The sequence below is a fragment of the Pectinophora gossypiella genome, chromosome 28 (genome assembly GCF_024362695.1).
Source record: "Pectinophora gossypiella chromosome 28, ilPecGoss1.1, whole genome shotgun sequence".
Lineage (NCBI taxonomy): Eukaryota > Metazoa > Arthropoda > Insecta > Lepidoptera > Gelechiidae > Pectinophora > Pectinophora gossypiella.
Window position 1 is genome coordinate 840,554 of NC_065431.1, and position 22,805 is coordinate 863,358.

The following is a 22,805-nucleotide window of genomic DNA, read 5'->3' on the forward strand; positions in this document are numbered from 1 at the left end:
TTTGTAATCTGTGGATGATGTTGTTGTATGCATATACCTACACTAGTTTTAAAACCTTATTGCAATAAGTTTTTTTCGTCCCCAATAAAATAAAACATAAAAATAAAGACCTAGTTATCTCACAAATACTTTAAAATATATCTTGACCTTCATATTTAAGTATTTATTTTTAGCCGGACAACCACGTCTATGTTTCTGGACACAAAATCAATTATTTTTTTTAGGAATACGTAGATACATAAGCATAAGAAAACGAATAAAAACTAATCAGCACACCGTCCTGGTAGACACCATTAAAAAAAAATTACAAACGCGCCACGCGTTATTTTTTTGTCCAATTTTTCCTTATCTGTTTACAAAAACATAACAATTTCACGATCTACTTCACGGAACTGAATCGTCAAAAAAAATATTATCTGCTATTAAAACTTACCTACAGACTTTGCCTCAAGATAAGTAGGTAGGAAAAACCTATCATTCACGTCTGTCGAACGCAATAAAAAGGATTACAATGCAAAAACAGATAAAATTGACACTTACATAATCTAATACGCACGTGCCAGATACAAGTAAGATTGAATATAAATTGCTAGTACTTTTTATCGCAGAATTATTATTCGATAAAAATATCAGAAATATTTACCCTGTTTTGAGGTAAATTTTAACAACTGGCAATATTGGTTTTAGCCAATCAAAACGAGATAAATATACCTGTGTACACTTTTAATTATATATCCCGGCTTTTCAATTTATAATTTTTAATAAAAATAGTCCAGAATAAATGAAAGCCGAGGTTTTTCTTAGCTTCTTTTCCTCGGCTATACAGGTTGTGAGTATCTGCAGTAGTTTTAGGCGGATGAGACGGTCGTTATGTAAAAATTGACGATTCAGGCCCCGATTCCTGCAGACACCGCCTAATTTTATTTTAGGTTATATCCGTCATTTTCGTATCCGTCGAAAAGGAAAGGGACGGATGATTCACAGCTCTTAATTTTAGGAAGAATGAGTAAATTAATGTGTCGGGTTATTGACTGACGTAAAATTTTTAGACGGTTGGTTTAGATTTGTGCTTAAAATTGACGTGTGTTCCATAAATTTTATGCTTGTCGATTACCCGTCCCTTTCCTTTTCGGCGGATAAGAAAAGGACAGATATAACTTAAAATAAAATTAGATGGTATTTACAGGAATTAGCACCAAAGTGTAACTATTATGTCACCTAATGAATAAAGCTGAAAGTGATCTTTCAAGATGTTTATTTGAAGATAAAGCCGTCTTTCATTCCAGTGTTAATAACGGTCGCGGTATCATTTCTTTGTGCAGTAAGTTTAAAAAATCTGTTTTGCACATAACATAGGTAACATAAACAGCCAACTTATCATAAAAAGCCTATATAGGTACCTACCGGAGGGGTTATAGAGCATACTTCACCACGCTGCTCCACTGCCGGTTGGTATAGGTGTTTTACGGTTAATAGGTAGCCGGGACTAACGCTTAATTCAACAGAAACTTTACAAAAAAGGTTATTATAAAGGTTATTGGAGGGTAGTTCAGGAGAGTTCCTCTTACCTAATTTTTAAGAAGAGAGTCAAAGAGCACTTTTTATCCATAGAGTATTCGTAGTCTAAGTATATTGTTATATATATAATAGGTATGTATGTAGGTATAGTATATTTTATATGTGTATATATTTATAGAGGCTTAGGCATATGTTTGTGTATATATATATATTTTTAAATGGTTTTATATGTAGATAAATATAATTATTATAATGTATTTAATATATTGCACCTCTTTTTATTCTTCCGCAGTTACTCTAATACTACCTCTGGGTTGGCTGGAAGAGATCTCTCTTAGAGATAAGTCCACCGTTGTAAACGTCCATTTCTTGTTTGTGATGTAACTAGTTGTTAAGTGCAATAAAGTAAAGTATATTATAAAGTTAGTGATTACCTATTTAGAAGATATGAATTCATGGGATTAACCTGTGGGATTAACTGTCTGAGAACTGATATTAGGCAGCTAAATTATACTCAATTGTATAACAATATTTTATGTTTATTTATTTTTTTAATGAACGTCTAGGACCCTGTGCCGAGGTTTTTCTTGCAGTTTCTTTTCCGGCTATACAGGTTGTGAGAAGCTGCAGTAGTTTTAGGCGGATGAGACGTTCGTTATGTAAAAATGACGATTCAAAGTGTAACTATGTTACCTACTGAATAAAGATATTTTTGAATTTAAATAACTAGGATGGAATTTACTTTTTCGGACAATCAGATGATTCTAGCCTGTAATGTTTTGCACTTACCTGGACATAATCTTTAGTTTTAGCCGACAGCTGTTTATTTTTCTGTATGATGCGAGAGTAGTTGCTCTCGTTCTGAAAAAAAAAAACAAACAAAAACATAATTAATAGGGATGCCGACTACAGTTTTGTCCACTTTTGACTAGTTGGCCAATAAGCGACTATCCAGGCCACGTTACTCCAAAAAAAAAATACACATACATACATAAACAGCCTATATACGTCCCACTCAAAGACCAAGTAGGTATAGAATGCTGGGCTTTTTGGCGGGAAACGGGAACGGGACAGTTGCTTTCTTCATTGAGTAATTAATCTAAATAATTAATACGAAGTGGTGTTTTGTGGTTAATGATCGCATTTAGTTAGTCGGAAGACATTCGCGAGTGTTATTATATAGGAGTATTCAATAAACAAAGTGTATCTGCCTATTTTCGCTTCGTGGCAGGAAGCCGCTTCATAACTCGAAAGTTTATGCGGACTTTTGAGTTAATTCGTTTGGGGTTCGGAGTAGGAGTCTACTCCGAGGGTGGGGGCTTAGGTTTCATCATCATCATCTTTCATCATTTCATCTATCATCAAGAAAAAAAATACGTAAGACATGGCTGTATGGGCATAGTTCCCTTTGCCTTACCCTTCGGGGAAAACCAAAACAAAAAAGTATAGAATGCTGGGCACAGGCCACCCCTCAATCAACCGGAGGGGGCCAAAAAAAATACAAATGGCGCTAAATCTTTTAACGCAATGAGATACCTAATTAGGTAGGTAGGTATTTTACTCATTGCTCGGGTACATAATTAAACAAAACTATAATTTAATGGCAGACACATACATACATAAACTCACGCCTATTTCCCACCGGGGTCAGCAGAGCTATAGAATACATTACACAAGGTACATTTGTGAATAATTATGTACCCCAACAATGAGAAAATAGGTAATTCTTACGTTAAAAGAGAACAACGCCATCTATCGTGTGTTTGGGGAACGTCGATTGGGAAATCCCTCAGAACAATAACTAAAGCATAGAAGGAAGGCTAAAATAAGAATTCAGAAACTATAAACCGGCTCTCTTCTAGCTTACGACACAAACTATGAGTGAGAAAAGGACAAATGATTCGCTCTTTGCTTCATTTTTTCCGAGGTTGTCACAACATGAAATGTCATTTGGACCTATTGGACTCATTTTAACTCGGCCAAATACATAGTAACATACTCAGAACAATAACTAAAGCATAGAAGGAAGGCTAAAATAGCAACAGAACTCTATAATTCTGCTCTACTTTATCTTACGGAACCGGCGTAATGTTAGACAAAGACGCATATACAAAAATTGTTTCGTAATTTCGTAGGTTGTCACAAGTTTTTCATTGCCTAGTGTTGGGTTTCACTTTAGTAATATGTCGATAAAATTAAATTTACTTACAATTAATGTCGATAAATTTTTTTTACAAGATTTCTTTTTGTAGGATGCAATTATCTTCTTCTTGATGAAAGGAGACTCTGTCTCTGATAGGTAAGTATCTAACCATTTTTGGATTATAATGGCCCCGATTCCTGCAGACATCTCTTAATTTTACTTTAAGTTATACCTGTCATTTTCTTATCCGCCGAAAAGGAAAGGGACGGATGATTGACAGCTCTTAATTTTAGGAAGAATGAGTAAATAAATGAATAACCCGGGCGAATTTTTAGACGGTTGTTTTAGATTTGTGCTTAAAATTGACGTGTGTTCCATAAATTTTATGCTTGTCGATTACCCGTCCCTTTCCTTTTCGGCGGATAAGAAAATGACAGATATAACTTAAAATAAAATTAGATGGTATTTACAGGAATTAGCACCATTGTCTGGTTTATATTAGTTTGGAGCTGCAGCTCACATTCAGGAAGGAAAGAAAATAGCCAACTGTTATCGTTTCATCGGTAAGTATTTTGTAATATTCGAATTTATTTATGATGTCATCCGCCGTGCACTGGTGTCGATCGACGTGCCGTGCAAATTGGAACCGCCGCCGCCGGGTCTAAGCCGCACAGACGGTAAGAGGCCCGATGGGGTCACGCCATAGACATAGAAAAGAGTATGGACTGGAAATACCTACAGAAAAAACGTGCCACTCTGTAAACATAAAATGGCGGTCTTTACTAGGGCTACAAGCTGTTTCAATACTAGGATTACCATACTCGTACCTACTAGATATAGCATTATACTTAAAAAAATACGGCATACAAGTATTCATAAGAGAAGAGAAAGGGAAAGTAAAAGGTAGGTAGGTGGTGTACTGTATCTTTCGTGTAAAACTTGTAAGTATTGTATGTTGTGTGCAATAAAGTATATTTGTATTTGTAAAGGAAGGTTTAGTCAAGATTTATCTAAGTCGCTTACACAAATCTATAACATTCATTACATTCTTTATTGGGCGCAGTTCGTATCAACCTGGAGTGTTGGAGTAGGAGTAAATAAGAACAGGAGGTAAAATGAAATATAAATTAGATCGTAAATCTGTTCATTTTCATTAGCAAGTATTTATTTCACACGTTATTAATTATGTACATTATATTTACAATAAATACAAATTTATTAATTTCTAAACAGTGTCAATTTGCTTAGAAACTGTCTTTGTGACACCCTGTCACATTGTTTTTTTTTTTTCATTAAGTCGTTTGATCTTGAGGCGGGACTTGTTCAGCTTTTCTTTTAAATTTTTCATCTCGTCTTCTTGAACTGACTGAAATAAAGTTTAATAATAATGTTAAAATAGTATATGTACAAAATAATCTATAAAAATAAAAGTAAAATATATCTGATTTAAGTGCATTGTGCAGCTGGTTGAATTATACACTCTATATATGTATATCATGTTAAAAATATAAAAAAAGAAAATTATTTGATATACCTTTTCATGTAAATCCAGTCGACACTTTTGGATTTAATATCTGAAATCAAAGATAATAATAATTTACTTATATAAAACGTGTACAACTCATAATTGTTTAGACATAAAACAACTACAGACTTAGTATATACTAAGTTTATTAAGTACATAATAATATGTAGTTGAATGATAGATAGTATAAACGTGTTGTGATAACATGATACAAATATCTTATCTATCTATCCAGCAGTGAGATGATGCAGGCTAGGCTGAAATTTAAATTTAAACACCATTTCATCTGTCTGATCTATAATGTTCAATGTAGGAATAGCATCGTCTCGAAGACGCCTCCACTTTGAATTAGGAACACACATAAATGAATCCGCAGTAAAATGTTTCGAGCAAATACGGCTGTACTTATTTGGAATCCAATTTCGTCTATTAATGCGAATTATCCATTCTTTCTCTTTGTTATCGTCTACAGGAAATCTAAAAATTAAAAGTATCGATAATTTTAGTACATCACTATGGACAATCAACATAACCTCAAATCAATTCCGTATTCATCGATGAAACGTATAATATAATGGATATCTCAAATATTTTATGCTACAAATCTATTCAGCAAAACATATTACTTTCCTAAAATTGTTCAGCAGTTCACATTTCACTAGAAAATTACAAAAAACTTACCGATGAAACGACAGAAGTTGTTGGCTATTTTCTTTTCTTCCTGAATGTGAGCTGCAGCCCCATACCACACAAGACATAATGTCACACAGTCGAGACACTCAATTATTTGATATAAATAAAAGTTTCTTTCCATTTATTTGGAAAAATATTGTTAAATTATCACTTAAAACAATCTGAACACAAGACACTCGTAAACACAGTTGACGCGACCGTGTCAAATAGTTCGGTAAATATAAGTAAAATCTTCTTATGTATGTTACTATGTATTTGGCCGAGTTAAAATGAGTCCAATAGGTCCAAATGACATTTCATGTTGTGACAACCTCGGAAAAAATGAAGCAAAGAGCGAATCATTTGTCCTTTTCTCACTCATAGTTTGTGTCGTAAGCTAGAAGAGAGCCGGTTTATAGTTTCTGAATTCTTATTTTAGCCTTCCTTCTATGCTTTAGTTATTGTTCTGAGGTAACATACATAAGAAGATTTTACTTATATTTACCGAACTATTTGACACGGTCGCGTCAACTGTGTTTACGAGTGTCTTGTGTTCAGATTGTTTTAAGTGATAATTTAACAATATTTTTCCAAATAAATGGAAAGAAACTTTTATTTATATCAAATAATTGAGTGTCTCGACTGTGTGACATTATGTCTTGTATGGTATGGGGCTGCAGCTCACATTCAGGAAGAAAAGAAAATAGCCAACAACTTCTGTCGTTTCATCGGTAAGTTTTTTGTAATTTTCTAGTGAAATGTGAACTGCTGAACAATTTTAGGAAAGTAATATGTTTTGCTGAATAGATTTGTAGCATAAAATATTTGAGATATCCATTATATTATACGTTTCATCGATGAATACGGAATTGATTTGAGGTTATGTTGATTGTCCATAGTGATGTACTAAAATTATCGATACTTTTAATTTTTAGATTTCCTGTAGACGATAACAAAGAGAAAGAATGGATAATTCGCATTAATAGACGAAATTGGATTCCAAATAAGTACAGCCGTATTTGCTCGAAACATTTTACTGCGGATTCATTTATGTGTGTTCCTAATTCAAAGTGGAGGCGTCTTCGAGACGATGCTATTCCTACATTGAACATTATAGATCAGACAGATGAAATGGTGTTTAAATTTAAATTTCAGCCTAGCCTGCATCATCTCACTGCTGGATAGATAGATAAGATATTTGTATCATGTTATCACAACACGTTTATACTATCTATCATTCAACTACATATTATTATGTACTTAATAAACTTAGTATATACTAAGTCTGTAGTTGTTTTATGTCTAAACAATTATGAGTTGTACACGTTTTATATAAGTAAATTATTATTATCTTTGATTTCAGATATTAAATCCAAAAGTGTCGACTGGATTTACATGAAAAGGTATATCAAATAATTTTCTTTTTTTATATTTTTAATATGATATACATATATAGAGTGTATAATTCAACCAGCTGCACAATGCACTTAAATCAGATATATTTTACTTTTATTTTTATAGATTATTTTGTACATATACTATTTTAACATTATTATTAAACTTTATTTCAGTCAGTTCAAGAAGACGAGATGAAAAATTTAAAAGAAAAGCTGAACAAGTCCCGCCTCAAGATCAAACGACTTAATGAAAAAAAAAAAAACAATGTGACAGGGTGTCACAAAGACAGTTTCTAAGCAAATTGACACTGTTTAGAAATTAATAAATTTGTATTTATTGTAAATATAATGTACATAATTAATAACGTGTGAAATAAATACTTGCTAATGAAAATGAACAGATTTACGATCTAATTTATATTTCATTTTACCTCCTGTTCTTATTTACTCCTACTCCAACACTCCAGGTTGATACGAACTGCGCCCAATAAAGAATGTAATGAATGTTATAGATTTGTGTAAGCGACTTAGATAAATCTTGACTAAACCTTCCTTTACAAATACAAATATACTTTATTGCACACAACATACAATACTTACAAGTTTTACACGAAAGATACAGTACACCACCTACCTACCTTTTACTTTCCCTTTCTGTTCTCTTATGAATACTTGTATGCCGTATTTTTTAAAGGTACGTTTACACGCTTGCCAAGCCTTCGCAAGCCCCAACAATCACAAGCGTGTAAAGAGGGCGTTTGGCTTGGCTTGCGTGAGTTTGTGGGCGCTTCCTTCCGATCCAGTCGAGTGTCGGTTTTTTGACGCAGATCAAAGGGCGTTTGCGGCAAGCGCTTGCGACGCATTTACACGTTGGTGGCGAGTACACGTTTCCGCTCTAGCCCGCAAACAAATTAAATACAGTTACAGTACATATTGTGGCATAACGGCGTAACTACAGCAGATAATGGTTAAACCAAAATAGTAGTTACCTGGTACGATTTCGATGAATCTTTTTCATCCACCATCTTCGTTGTCGTCGAGTTTTTCTTTTTTTTGTTTCACTTTGCTTGCATTTTAAATAAAAGTACGATAAACCAAATGCAATAGCCGTCACAAGTTGGGTGTCCGCCACGCTTGGATCTATCTTGCAGACTGACGCGTCCCCAAGCGTGTAAACTCCTTTCAAACGCCAAACGAGATTTGTGGAGGCTTGGGGCTGTTTGCCGCTTGCGAAGGCTTGGCAAGCGTGTAAACGTACCATAAAGTATAATGCTATATCTATTAGGTACGAGTATGGTAATCCTAGTATTGAAACAGCTTGTAGCCCTAGTAAAGACCGCCATTTTATGTTTACAGAGTGGCACGTTTTTTCTGTAGGTATTTCCAGTCCATACTCTTTTCTATGTCTATGGCGTGACCCCATCGGGCCTCTTACCGTCTGTGCGGCTTAGACCCGGCGGCGGCGGTTCCAATTTGCACGGCACGTCGATCGACACCAGTGCACGGCGGATGACATCATAAATAAATTCGAATATTACAAAATACTTACCGATGAAACGATAACAGTTGGCTATTTTCTTTCCTTCCTGAATGTGAGCTGCAGCTCCAAACTAATATAAACCAGACAATATAATCCAAAAATGGTTAGATACTTACCTATCAGAGACAGAGTCTCCTTTCATCAAGAAGAAGATAATTGCATCCTACAAAAAGAAATCTTGTAAAAAAAATTTATCGACATTAATTGTAAGTAAATTTAATTTTATCGACATATTACTAAAGTGAAACCCAACACTAGGCAATGAAAAACTTGTGACAACCTACGAAATTACGAAACAATTTTTGTATATGCGTCTTTGTCTAACATTACGCCGGTTCCGTAAGATAAAGTAGAGCAGAATTATAGAGTTCTGTTGCTATTTTAGCCTTCCTTCTATGCTTTAGTTATTGTTCTGAGGGAAATCCTTATTATGTTAGCACAAGATAAAAATGTGCTACCGTTTTGAGTAAATACATTATTTTTCTGTTAGTATTTAGATAAAAGTATTATTTCGCATTAAATATTTGATGTATTTTTTATTATATCTACTTCTGTATTATACATTGTTTTAAGTTTACGCGGTTATTATCATAATTAAAGCCCATAATAACGGGTTCTTACCGCGTTTAAATGGGGATATGAGACTCCCGATATCCACCCACCTACCTACCTACCACCTGTCTACCTACTCCACTCCAATCTCATCAGTCATCCCGTGATCATGACACTTGCAACAATGTCGAAATATCGGGAGTCTCATATCCCCATTTAAACGCGGTAAGAACCCGTTATCGTGTGCTTTAATTACTTCTGTATTATCTTTGAACAGTTTTTAGACAGTAATTGAACAGAAACTTTGTAAAAAATTCGGGAAGAGCTTGATTTGAAACGCGACGAGCTGAAGGCCCGACCATCTGCGGCCATAACTTACAACTATATCGGAGGTGTGCTGACGTGCAGTGAATGTGGCCGTACATTCGCTGCTAAGATCGGTTACGTCAGCCATATAAGAGCGCATCTTAGGCGTTCCTAGATTGGAGACTTGTCGCCATGGCCGAATACGGCTGGATGGATATATATATTTATTTTATTAAAAGTAAGACCCGGAGGGTGTGAGGTCGGCCTCCAATACGAATAGGTGTCATCATCATCATCCTCATCCAAGCCGTGTCCGGCGACGGCGACTCCTAAATGTCTATCCCAGGTCGCGTGGGTCCAATGGCGTGTCGTTGAACGACGACTTATTGGTTGGTCCAACTCTTCAAAATGATCTACGTCATATCATCATGCGTTGGCGTGATTATCCTATCTGCTTAGTAGCAGATATTGTCAAAATGTATCGGCAGATACTTGTAGATCACAAAGACGTCGACTTCCAACGCCTTCTGTGGCGTAAACATCCCAATGAAGAAATTCAACATCTAAGATTATTTTTGGGATCAGCTTGTTCATTGGTGAATAGGTGTACTATAGTCCGGCAATCTCGTGCGCGACCCTCCTGCGGGGCGACAGACGGTGGCGGGGACGGGGTAGCTAAGATGTCAGCGGGTAGCAGGTGGTGTAGCGGGGAAGGGAAACGCGTGCATCTGCGCGTCAAGTACGGCAGTCTCGGCCGCGCAGCCGAAGCGGCAACACGTGCTTGATAATCTGTACTACTTTGAGGGCGACGCACACGAGATTAATATCTGAGGATGAGTGAGGCGATCTCAAGACAACTTAAGGAGGTTGTACATAAATAATTAATGAGCAAAACACGGAGAAATCAAAGAGAAGTGACGAAGAATATCAAACGGAGAGTGAAAATGAAAGCGATATGGAAATTGATTTATAATAAAACAATCTATTAGTATTTGGTGTTTCCTAATAATTGGTCGTCAAGCATAATAATAAAAAATAAAATAAAATAGTTCTATCTTTTTATTCACTCCTACATATATTACGTCACAAGTAAGTACAACTTATCGCAAGATTTATCCTGGCACACTTCTCTACGTGTGCAGCCGTGTTCTAGAATGTCAAGATGATGACGCGCTACCCCGTCCCCGCCACCGTCTGTCGCCCCGCAGGAGGGTCGCGCACGAGATTGCCGGACTATACATAGGTGGCGGGTTACCGTTCTATACAAGGTGTTAGTGACATCGTAACGAAAACTTTGAGGGATGACTCAGACCAATAGGTAGTCAGTGCGTTGCATTTAGAATACTTAGTTTTATTATTATTGTTTTTATAATTTTGGTTTCTGTCCTGTGTTAAATGTAATGTACCTGTCTATCTGTGTCTGTGGTGTCCAGAAGTAATAAATGTTTCTTTCTTTCTTCTTTCAATATGCTAAGGTAATATCAAGTGGAATTTTCCGTCGCAAAAGAATGGAACTGAAAATAATAAAAAAAAAACATGAATTTTCCGACAGGAAGTTCCACTTAATATCAACTCAGAATCATGGTCTGAATCATCCCCCTCAGTATTCGTTACGATATCACTAGCACACTGTATGAATGTAGTATTCTTCATTCAAATATCAAATCAGATATACTTTTTCTTCTTTTTTTCTTTAACTTTTTTAATTCTATAATTTATCTCCAATAATTTATTATTTTTTTTTTTATATATAAGCAGTCCCCGACCATATAGCGACAGGATTAGCAGAACGTAGTGGGTAGCTCACTGGAACGAGCTAACCTATAAAATGCTACTTAGGTTCTATGACGATCTTGTGACGTAGCGAGTGGGCACCCCTGATGCCGGGCAGCAGCGGTATCAGTACTGCTGGTAAGGCTCTAGCTAGAACATCACCGATTGAGAAATTGGTCGGTGTGCTGCGGAACGGAAGGCGATTGGGGCAACCACCTTTCTACATGCCCTATCTATGGAGTAATGGCGATTACTCCACCGACAAGAGCGCAGCTCTTAAATAAAGAGAGAGAGAATTTATCTCAAGTGCAGTTTTCACTAACACAGTTGTCTCGACCATTATAGACGGCGATACGGCTCACCTATCACGTTGGTCTAACAGAAAGCTTTGTGAGGCGTGGGTACTTAGTTCATCTTGCGATGGATGTACCTCTGACTACCCCCATTGGGATATAGTCGTTAGCTAGTTATGTTCTTGAGGTGACCTGACAGAGGGTAGCAGTAACTATTCAGAGGCGGAGGACAGGAGTCCTAGTACGGCTTTGAAATAGACTACTCTGGGCGCCATCCCACTCGCGTCAGACAGAGTACTGCGGGGCGGAAGGCAAGAGGGAAACCACTGCCCTATTTTTCCCTAAAAAAGAAGAGAATGCTACACCGACCCATACTCCATAGACTCCATAGAGATATGGTGGAGAGTTTTTTTTTATTGTTTGGCATGCCACATGCTATTCACCTGTAGGCGGCGTCACTCCTGCTAATAAATCAATCGAAATTATCGCGGAATTTTTTATAGATATACTCAGAGAGTATTTACAACATTTGCAATCCCTAAACATACATATATAATACCATTTCAAATGCACAGATAAGATAATGATGATTAGAACCTAAACACGTATATAAACGTCATGGAAGAACTATAGAAGTTTTTTTTTTACTTATTGTAGATTTGCGGCAGATGGCATTAACTACTTGGCCGGACAAATGGGGAGCGCTGAAGGCTCTCACCCGGATGAAGGCTCTCACCCGGGACTATAGAAGAGCCGTGGTAGCCCAGTTGGTAGAACGCTCGCCTCTCACTTTGAGGTCGCAGGTTCGAATCCAGCACAGACCTAAACCAATGATTGTCGAATTTGTTTTCGAATTCATGTTTGGATTATAAATGATTATCACGTGCTCGACGGTGAAAGAAAACATCGTGAGAAAACTTACATTCCCGAGAAATGCATTTACGGAGGTATGTGTTTTAACCTGTATTGGACTGGTTTTCTCTTCGGGGCTTGAAAAGCAGATGAAATTATGAAGACAATGGCCTCGATTCCTGCAGACACCTCCTAATTTTATTTTATTTTTTTATAGGCAGTCATAATTATGTCTGTTATGATTGACAGTTGATTGTTGAGTATACGTTTTCACAATAAAATACCAGATAATATATAATAAAATAAATTTAAAGCTCATGTGAAGCTTACTTTATGTAAAAAAGCTTATTGTGAGACTTATTATAATATTAATGATTACCTAAATGATAAAAATGTCTGGTATTGAATGTGTTCCTCTAGTTATTAAATAACTCGTGTATAATTAAAGCACATAGTAACGGGTTCTCACCGCGTTTAAATGGAGAGAATGGGAGTCTCATATCTCCATTTAAACGCGGTAAGAACCCGTTACTATGTGCTTTAATTATGATAATAACCGCGTAAACGTAAAACTTGTGTATACCCTCATTGATTTAAAAGATGTGTTGCTGTTGCAGTTATTTGTCATTTCTTCTCCTCAGCCATAACACCTTGCGAAATGACGTAGATTCAAAATGTTACATTGCCTTTTTTGTCATTGACTTAACCTCGTAAGGCCCGGATTTTCAGACACAATAGTTAAACAATGGGATTTGGATTTTAAAAGGACTTTGGGCCTTACGACCGTAGAGCGGATGAAGGATAATAGAATTGCAAAGCGGTATATACTTAAAGCGAAAGTTGATGGTAGGGCTGGCAGAGAAAGACTTAGAAAACACAAAACAAACAAAATGACAAAACAAAATCAAAACAAAACAAAATCAATGACAAAATTGAAGATGTCCTTAGAAAAGGTTTAATACGATTCTACTCTGAACCGGCGTGCGTGTATGAAGCGATTGATGAATGTGGAGGAAGCAAGAGAAGTGTGTCAGGATCGAAGCAAATGGAATTCTATAGTCTATGCTTACCCCGGTGGGAAATAGGCGTGAGTTTATGTATGTATGTATGTACATTGACTTTCAACAAGTTTATCTTCTGATTTCTGATTGATAGTCGATTGACGGATGATTGACGGTTGATTGATTATGATTACTTACGTACCCCAGCATGTTTCTGTCTCCTCTCCAGCCCTTTAAGTCTCCGCTCCATATACGTCAGTCGTCCCTTGAAGTCGCTCGCGATGCAGTTGCAAAGGTTGAGAGACTCTCCGAATATTTTTATCTTGCATCTCATGTCGTCGAAGTCATCTCTGTACCTGGAAACACGCACATATATATATATATATATATATATAAAATAACCGATTTAAAAAGTTTTAAACCAAATGTTGCCGTTTTAAACCTCAAATTCAAAAATTCAAAAATATCTTTATTCAGTAGGTAACATAGTTACACTTTGAATCGTCAATTTTTACATAACGAACGTCTCATCCGCCTAAAACTACTGCAGCTTCTCACAACCTGTATAGCCGGGGAAAAGAAGCTGCAAGAAAAACCTCGGCACAGGGCCCTAGACGTTCTTTAAAAAAATAAAAATAAACATAAAATATTGATATACAATTGAGTTTTGCCGCAGATGGCATTAACTACTTGGCCGGACAAATGGGGAGCGCTGAAGGCTCTCACCCGGTACAACGTTTAAGACAACATGCCTGAGGGTGCCTAGTGGGTCGATAGCGATAAGCGCTGAATGAGGGAAATCGTCGACCACGCCGGCGGGGTCGGTATCGGGGACCTGAAGTGTTTGGTGTCGCGAGCTGATTGGCTACCTCTATGGCTAGAGTATACTGTAAACCACTGTTTAATAGAAAGTAACTGATTTGACTAGTAAGAAATCAGCCTATTAAACTTTCGTTTTGACTTTTCGTAAAAAGTATCTCATTTGAATAAGTTGTCAATTAGAGTATTGATGATGATGAAAACCTGTGAAGCGACTCGTCCATAGAGTTGTTCCCGCTGAAGGAGCTGGATGAGGAGCTGCCTGAGGAGTGCACCATGATCGAGGACTGCAGGGAGAGTTCGCGGCGACGGTGCTCGCGGAAGTCGTGGTGGGATGAAACCTGTAGCACAGTACAAAGCATGGTATAAGCAAACCATAGGCCTGTAGTGTGTACCTCCACACCTATATTATATGCAAGTGCTCTATATCTCCCTATATTATATACCACATTAACAGACAGACAATAAACGACCGTCTTAGAAGTCACACGTCTCTTATTTAACTCCACTACTCCGGCGTCCCACAGTGCATGGCGACCCTGCCAGTGCTGCCTTACGGCGGCGCTGCGCACGAGTTAGAAATGAGTGAAATGTGAAAAGTGTAAAAAGCTATAAACACTAATCATAAAATAATAAAACTTAACTTATAAAATGAATATGGGACCCTCAAAGAACTATTTAAAAATATAGTGTTTGTAAATATAGTGTGTGTATAGTGTGTATAGTGTGGCCGTATATAGAAAGAAAGCTGGAAACTTATAAGCGCTTCCCAGCGCTTGACAGCACTGGTGACCCGCGCAGGAAAATATATGAACGCGCGCCGATTAGCACTGAACGGTTCCGACAAGCTTCAACACGCGCTGGTCAGCTGGTCGTTGCCATTTAAAATTAATAAACAACTGTGACAACCTGCTTCCTACACTTACGTCGTTAAAGGGCTAGCAATGGCGGCTTGTCATAGGATTGAGCATACCATGGTATAACTAAACCAGCATACGCTCAATCCTATCACAATTCTACATTATTCTTTGGAAGGTACCACGTACCGTATATTATGGTATTTCCTTACCACAAGTTCTGACCCGCCGCTGCCGCCGCTGAGGTCTGGGGAGGACCCCTCCTTCTGCAGGACAGCATTGTCTTGGTACACCTTTACCTGAAGCAGATAAATGTTATTGATATCATCAATAGTAGAAAAGGAAAGCTCGAAGCGGTAAGGGAAACTCAAAGTGGTAAGGGAAGCTCGTAGCGGTAAGGGAAGCTCGAAGTGGTAAGGGAAACTCAAAGTGGTAAGGGAAGCTCGAAGTGGTACGGGAAGCTCGAAGTGGTAAGGGAAGCTCGAAGTGGTAAGGGAAGCTCGAAGTGGTACGGGAAGCTCGAAGTGGTAAGGGAAACTCAAAGTGGTAAGGGAAGCTCGTAGCGGTAAGGGAACCTCGAAGTGGTAAGGGAAGCTCGAAGCGGTAAGGGAAACTCAAAGTGGTAAGGGAAGCTCGTAGCGGTAAGGGAACCTCGAAGTGGTAAGGGAAACTCAAAGTGGTAAGGGAATCTCGAAGTGGTAAGGGAATCTCGAAGTGGTAAGGGAAGCTCGAACTTCCACTTATTATTATTCTGATCAAAATAAAGAAAAGAAATACATAGTATATGTAGCAACATAATTATTATGTACCCGATAAAATAAGTAATTATCACGTTAAATCTTAACAGCGCCATCTATATTATTTTTTTGGGGAATGGAGCCTGTTCAGCTGCTTATCTTCCCGGGCATGTCGTAAAAACCGACAGAGGGATTGTGTCCTCTAACATGAGGGACTAATGTTATGGGCGATAGGCTGATCCCTTATCACCATAAGGTTCATCATATCCAGCTTAAGACATCGTATCAACAGTGGCTGCAAGTTGTCTTTGATTACTTGTGGCTCTGCCCACCCCATTAGGGATAACGGGCGTGAGTTTATGTATGTATGTATGGAGCCTGAAAAGTCCTTCGTTACAACCACCTCGCCGAGAGTGTAACTAGGTATCCACAGTCCACACCTTACCTTAACCCGATCATTGAACACGCTCCGGGGATGACGGCGGTGCGGTTTTACAGGGTCGACAGTGGTGGTCGACTGGCGAGGAACCCTCACGGGCAGCTGGAAGGAATTGTCCCGCTTATTGATGAAGCCTTTTGGTGTTAGGTTGTCTTGCTGTTTGCTCGGGTTTGTTTTTCTGAGAACATAATAGAATGGGATAGAAAGGCATTATACAATACAAGAAATAAAAATAAAATTGCTATTCAAATTTCTAGATTAAGTAAATTTTTCATTCAAAAGACCAGTTCGCGCTATTTATAATCTGCGTCGCTGCGTCGTCGGGACTCTTTAAGGGAGCTGTTTAAAGAAATAAATATACTGACGGTCGCAAGTCAATATATTTATGAAAACGTTATGTATGTACGTAAAAATGTATCTCTCCTTCCGAGAAACTGTAAAAGGCATACAGTTTACAATACAAGGAATAAAAATAAAATTGTTATTTAAAATTCTAGATTAAATAAATTAAATTCATCTTTTTTAGGATTATGTATACGTTTTTAGTATAAATTTAAAGCCCATGTGAAGCTTACTTTATGTAAAAAAGCTTATTATAAGATTAATGACTACCTAAATGATAAAAATGTCTGGTATTGAATGTGTTTCTCTAGTTATTAAATAACTTGTAATGTACCCTCATTGATTTAAAAGATGTGTTGCTGTTGCAGTTTCTTGTCATTTCTTCTCCTCAGCCATAACACCTTGCGAAATGACGTAAATTCAAAAATGTTACATTGACCTTCAACAAGTTTATCCATGATAATTAAGTTGAATAAATGATTCTGATTTCTGGATAGAGAGATGTGGTGTAAAAGATTCGCCTACCCCGGAAGGGATGCGAGCGTGACTACAAGAAAAAGTGAGATGATTCCGTGATTCGGACGGCACGTTAACCCGTTGGTCCCGGCTATTAACCGTAAAACACCTACCCGCAGAGGAGCAGCGCAGTGGAGTATGCTTCATACTCATACCCCCTCCGGTTGATTGAGGGGAGGCCTGTGCCCAGCAGTGGGACATACATAGGCTGTTTATTCTATGCAGGTAAGGTATTAAGAACTTTATACTTACGAGTTGTTCTCCATTATCTGAGAGACGAAAGAAAAATATACGTCCAAATACTGTAAATAGCTGATGGTTTGTCGTCCCTGCCTTACCCGTAAAGGATATAGAGAGATATAAGTGAAATAATTGTTAAGTTCCTGCCATTATGACTAAAATTTTGTTGTTATGATGTTATGATTTGATGTTAATTTCTAGGTTATGGTCACTCTGGTAATTCTGGTAAAAGACGATAGCAGAGAAAAGAAGGCCGAATAGAATATTTTATACAGGTAGCGCCATCTATTAAAGTTTATTTAAACTAATATGAGTTGTGAAGCTCAGTCAAACCTAACAGTACATATATAAACAACTAGATGGCGTTGTGTGTAATAGTTTTGCTACTCGACGATAGATGGCGTTGGCGTTTAGTTCTTGTATTGACCGATAGATGGCAGCCATACAATGCATTTTATTTACTTTCGATTCTTCTATTTCTTTAAATTACTTACACTTATAAAAGGTTGTAGCGAATGGTACTTATTGAGAAGTTTTTATTTTCCTATTTACCTTATTGTCTGTATCGTAATTAAATAACCATGTTGGGATACCAATTGGGGTAGTCAGAAGTACATCCATCGCTTAATGAACAAAGTAGGTACTTATCTTTTCTACATGGAGCTTTCTGTTTGACCACGGTATTGAATAAGAGTTATTCCGTGTGTTAGACCAAGGTGATAGGTGGTGAGCCGTGTCATGAGTTTCATTTCCCTAGTCATGAGCTTATGGTATGGTGCAAATCTGACTCCGGCGCCGGCGATCTAACCGGCGGCGCTTCCAGTTTGAGAATCAAACCAAATACTTGTTCAAAATGGCTGCAAATTGTGTTCTGTGTACTTGTGGCTCTGCTCGCCCCATTGACGACCACGAGGGTGAGTTTATGGATGTTTTTTTTTAGAAAACGGGTAATGTTTTTCTTTTGACGTGGCTTATTGTAGATTTGCCGCAGATGGCATTAACTACTTGGCCGGACAAATGGGGAGCACTGAGGGCTCTCATCCGGTACAAAATTTAAGACAACATGCCTGAGGGTGCCCAGTTGCGCGCGAACCTCGGCTCAGGGCGTTGTCTGAGAGGATTATATTTGAAAGAATTAATCGACCCTAGTGGGTCGATAGCGATAAGCGCTGAATGAGAGTTATCGTCGACCACGCCGGCGGGGTCGGTATCGGGATTCTGTGGGTAATAAAATGAAAATACCAGTATTTTATGTAAAGTACCTCCATTGTATTTCAATATTTAATCCTAATTAACAATCAAGATACCAAGACATAATTATATTGACTAAATATGTAATAGTATTACTGAAAGTAAATAATTATACATAAAAACTTAAATCTATAACCAATTATATTAAAAAGTCAACCATTTTGGAGAAAAACCAAAAAGGTCAAAATTTTAATTTTGGACGGAGATTTTTCTTATAAGAGATGTATTTTTGCTATTACTTATAAATAATGATACATTTTATAAAAATATATACTTACTTAAGTATTTGTTTTGTTGTTTCAAAAATAAAAGTTTATAATAAAAAAAAGAATAAATAAAAATCGAATTTAAAAAATAAACAAATAAAATGGCAGTTTTTTAGAAACGTTTTTAATTAGTTGTTTAAAAAATAAAAATAAATAAAATACATAAATAATAATATAAAAAAAAATAGAACTAGTTTGCAATATGAATTAAATATAACCTACCTATTTACAGATTTTAATATTTATAAATAAAATAAAAAAAGCAAAAAATACTCGTTAGCAGATTCCGTTTTTTTCCAAAAATCATTTTTTTCCTCATGGTAACTTTGTTCTAGGAACTGGAGTATTTTTCGTATTGAAATCTTGAAATATTTGAAAGAAAATATACTTTTTGTATGGCACATCGTTTCTGTCCAACCAATTCTTTTATTTTCATTGAATTTATAACTTTTTTGCTCGCTTACATTTTACAATAAAAAACTACTAAAAAATAAAAAGTGCTTCGAAATGGCAACACATAATAACTTTATGATAATTTAAAAAAGATATTTTGTCAAATGTTATCTATAAAAATATCGATTTATTTATTATTAAGAATATAACAATTATACATTTTAGGACGTTAAAGCAATTTTGTTACGACGAAAATCAAGTAAGCGAGCTAAAGTTGTCGTCATTGATTCGGGAAACCACAAACTTAATTTGACAGACGAAAACTAGCTGCATCTTTTTCTTGCACATATTGTAAGTGAAAGACGGCAACACTTGAGTATGTAAGGTATTTTATAAGGTAGTCTACTTTTCGCACACGGATTTTTGCTAAAATAAACACCATCCGACTGTTTTGAGAGCTAAAAATATAGAAATAAGGCTAATTAAAACGAAATCTCGAAATGGTTTTAGAATTAGTGTAACTTTCCTTACATTTTTTCCTTACATATCGAATATAAAGAGTTGTCAAACTATATATTCTAAGATGTTCACTCGTCCCTTCCTCCACTACTCGGCCTCAGCTGAGCATTTTGGTATCTAGGTAACGCTGCGTCAGTAGATGGCGTTACTTCTGCAGTTTTCGTATTTTTTTCCATTTATTCGTTTAGTGTTGAGTTCTGACCCAGTGAAATGTTAGGTGGCGAAATATTACATACATTATCTTTAAGTTAAGCTACAATTTTGAAGTATTTACTGAAGATATCATATTGAAACATTGCATCAAAAGTTGGTGTCATTTCAATTTGTGTACAAACACGAAGCTGTCACACACACATGCGAACTAGGTTAGCTATTAAAAGAGATGCATAATTTGAAGTCTACTTCTAACTTCTAAATGGCGCATTTGGTAAAGCAGTAGCCGCCATTCTTAAGGTTCACGGTTCAAACCCAACTGCATGTTTTAATTGTTTTTACTTTTTGTATTTTTTTTTACAATTGAATTTGGCGAACCCGTCTATTTGTTACGGAATTTTCAAAAAGTATCACTTTTACCAATAATATTATAATTAAGTATACAATAATTTACTTTGCACTAAAGTACCTTCCGTAATTTCCGTATTTTTTATTTTGTAAAATTCTAACAGGCATTAATCGCATCAGTGAACATGCGGCTAACTAAAAAACTACTGAACGGATTTTCATACGGTTTTCACCAATGAGTAGAGTGATTCATGGGCGTGCTTTAGGGTTTATAATTTATACAAGTATTTTTTTTTTGTATAAAATGGTTCAAAAATGATGATGAATGTCAAACATAATTATCGTTACAAATATAGCCGACTTGGAGCTTTCGGCGAAAACGCTGCCTGAGTCCATTGAGATATAACAAAACAACGTATGGTTGAATTGTTCCTTTTTTGTAGGTATACCGAAAAGTCCACAATATGTCATAATAATTATATTGTGTATAAAGAATTGTGTATATGTATTGTATGATTTTACAAATAACGATCACAGTACAGTAATAATAAGGTAGATTTTTCCTAAATTGCGTAGGTTCAAACTTTGTCGCATCGCGTTTGAAAGATGTAATAGCGCTTCAGGACGTCCCGCAAGCACGGCGCTGATGTCGCAGTATCCGCATATAATTATTATGACTTGTCATTTAGTTCCAATAAAATCCGCGGGACTTCATACGTATGTCAGTGACAGCTGGTGATAGCATGCGGGACACTTAGCAGCTAATCGAATTCTATGTTGTTTTCGCGCCCAGTCCAGACGACTCACAGCGCACTTCTGGACATATATTTACGCGTGGTGTTTATTGTTAGGTTAGTTAGTTCAGGTTAGGACGTCTTTTTATAACGAGGACGTTAAAAAAAGACGAGGCTGGGACGTATTGAAGTAGTATTTCCATATATACGCGGCCTGAAATGGGCTGTTTCGGGGACCTGAACTGGTTGCTGTCGAACTTATTATCACGTTTTCTTGATTAAAATTCATAAATAAGTCAAATAGAAAAAAGAAAAAAGATTTTATTTAGTTTTAGATCTGTCATGATGTCTGTGATGTTTGTTTATTATACATAAGAATTTCAAAATTTATCTTATTTTTTTTCCCAAAGGGCAAGGCAAAGGGAACTATGCCCATACAGCCATGTCTTGTGTTTTTTTTCTTGATGATGATTAATGAAATGATGAAACCTAAGCCCCCACCCTCGGAGCAGACTCCTACTCCGAACCCCAAACGAAGTAAGCGGCTTGTTGGCGCAAAGCGAAAATAGATAGGTACACTTTGTTTATTGAATATTCCGATTTAATAATACTATCGGGAATGTTTTCCGACTAATGTGATCATTAACCACAAAACACCACTTCGTATTGATTATTTAGATTATTCAATGAAGAAAGCAACCTTCCCGTTCCCGGTCCCACCAAAAAGTCCGCGGCAAAGAGAATATAAATAAATCTGTATGTTGGATGGAAAAACAATTAATTATAAATGACTACTATTTAGGCCGGCAAATGCAACAACTTCTTTTTTGATTTGGTTTTCCCCGAAGGGTAAGGCAAAGGGAACTATGCCCATACAGCCATTTCATTTTATGTATTGATTTTTTATTATAATATATGTCCTCTTTTAAAACACGGTACTTACTCATTATTTAAAAATGTTTATATAATATACGTTATTACAAAAATATTTTTCCAATATTCCTTTTCTCAGATTGTAGTATTTTTAGTTTTTTATTTATATTTATTCTCTTCATACAAAATCTCTTTATAAATTGTCACTGACATTCTATTACACTTGTCAAGTAGTCAAAGCCTTTAGAAAAAAAAAACTATCACGCACACAAACTAACATTGACACCTCTACACGTTCAGCAAATACACTGTAATCTGCACCACTACAAATGTAGAATTGATCAAAATTGAGGGTCTGAAAAATGGTACTTCTCGTATTCGGACCCTAAATTTTTGTTAGTTTGCGAAAATAATACACCAAAATATTACTATTTATCGGTTTTATAACAATATTCCTCTATCCGTTTTCCTGTAGCACTGCATCAACTTTTGTATGGAAAACGAATCACCTTAAAGTTGACATTCACGTCCTCGACTTAAGGACTTTACTCACTGGAGTCGAGCATGTCATACTGCCAACATAACAATACGAAAATGACGTCATGCCGTCCTGGAGTCATGGTATAAGAAAACCAGGTATGCTCAATCCTATGACAAGCCGCCATTGCTAGCCCATTGATGACGTAAGTGTTACCATTCAATTGGTATCTCCAACATTCCAAAGACGTAAATTTTATAATTGTAAA

General features: G+C 36.5%; 2 protein-coding genes and 1 long non-coding RNA gene across 5 annotated transcripts in view; 1 reads left to right on the forward strand and 2 right to left on the reverse strand.

The window, feature by feature from the left end:
* Positions 1-17,650, reverse strand: part of LOC126379153 (choline/ethanolamine kinase) — a 45,090-nt gene extending 27,440 nt beyond the window's left edge. Inside the window, exons 1-6 of one of the 3 annotated variants that reach the window (XM_050027800.1) lie at positions 17,535-17,650; positions 16,431-16,526; positions 15,461-15,547; positions 14,596-14,732; positions 13,775-13,928; positions 2,308-2,379 (exon numbers count right to left, since the gene is read on the reverse strand). In XM_050027800.1, coding sequence (XP_049883757.1) covers positions 2,308-2,379; positions 13,775-13,928; positions 14,596-14,669 — 300 coding nt within the window. In that variant the 5' untranslated portion in view covers positions 14,670-14,732; positions 15,461-15,547; positions 16,431-16,526; positions 17,535-17,650. Of the gene's footprint in view, positions 1-2,307; positions 2,380-13,774; positions 13,929-14,595; positions 14,733-15,460; positions 15,548-16,430; positions 16,603-17,534 lie in introns of all 3 variants that reach the window. The other 2 variants (XM_050027798.1, XM_050027799.1) reach the window with 2 other exon arrangements.
* LOC126379120 (tau-tubulin kinase homolog Asator) overlaps positions 1-22,782 on the forward strand; it is a 161,828-nt gene extending 139,046 nt beyond the window's left edge. The window contains exon 32 of the transcript XR_007568260.1: positions 22,696-22,782. The gene's annotated coding sequence lies outside the window, so the exon portion shown is untranslated. The remainder of the gene's footprint in view (positions 1-22,695) is intronic.
* LOC126379322 (uncharacterized) lies at positions 4,554-6,051 on the reverse strand. Its single transcript, XR_007568315.1, has 3 exons — positions 5,868-6,051; positions 5,196-5,235; positions 4,554-5,027 (listed from the first exon to the last, which is right to left on the reverse strand). It is a non-coding gene; the product is annotated as an uncharacterized LOC126379322 (long non-coding RNA).
* Positions 22,783-22,805: the final 23 nt, after the last annotated feature.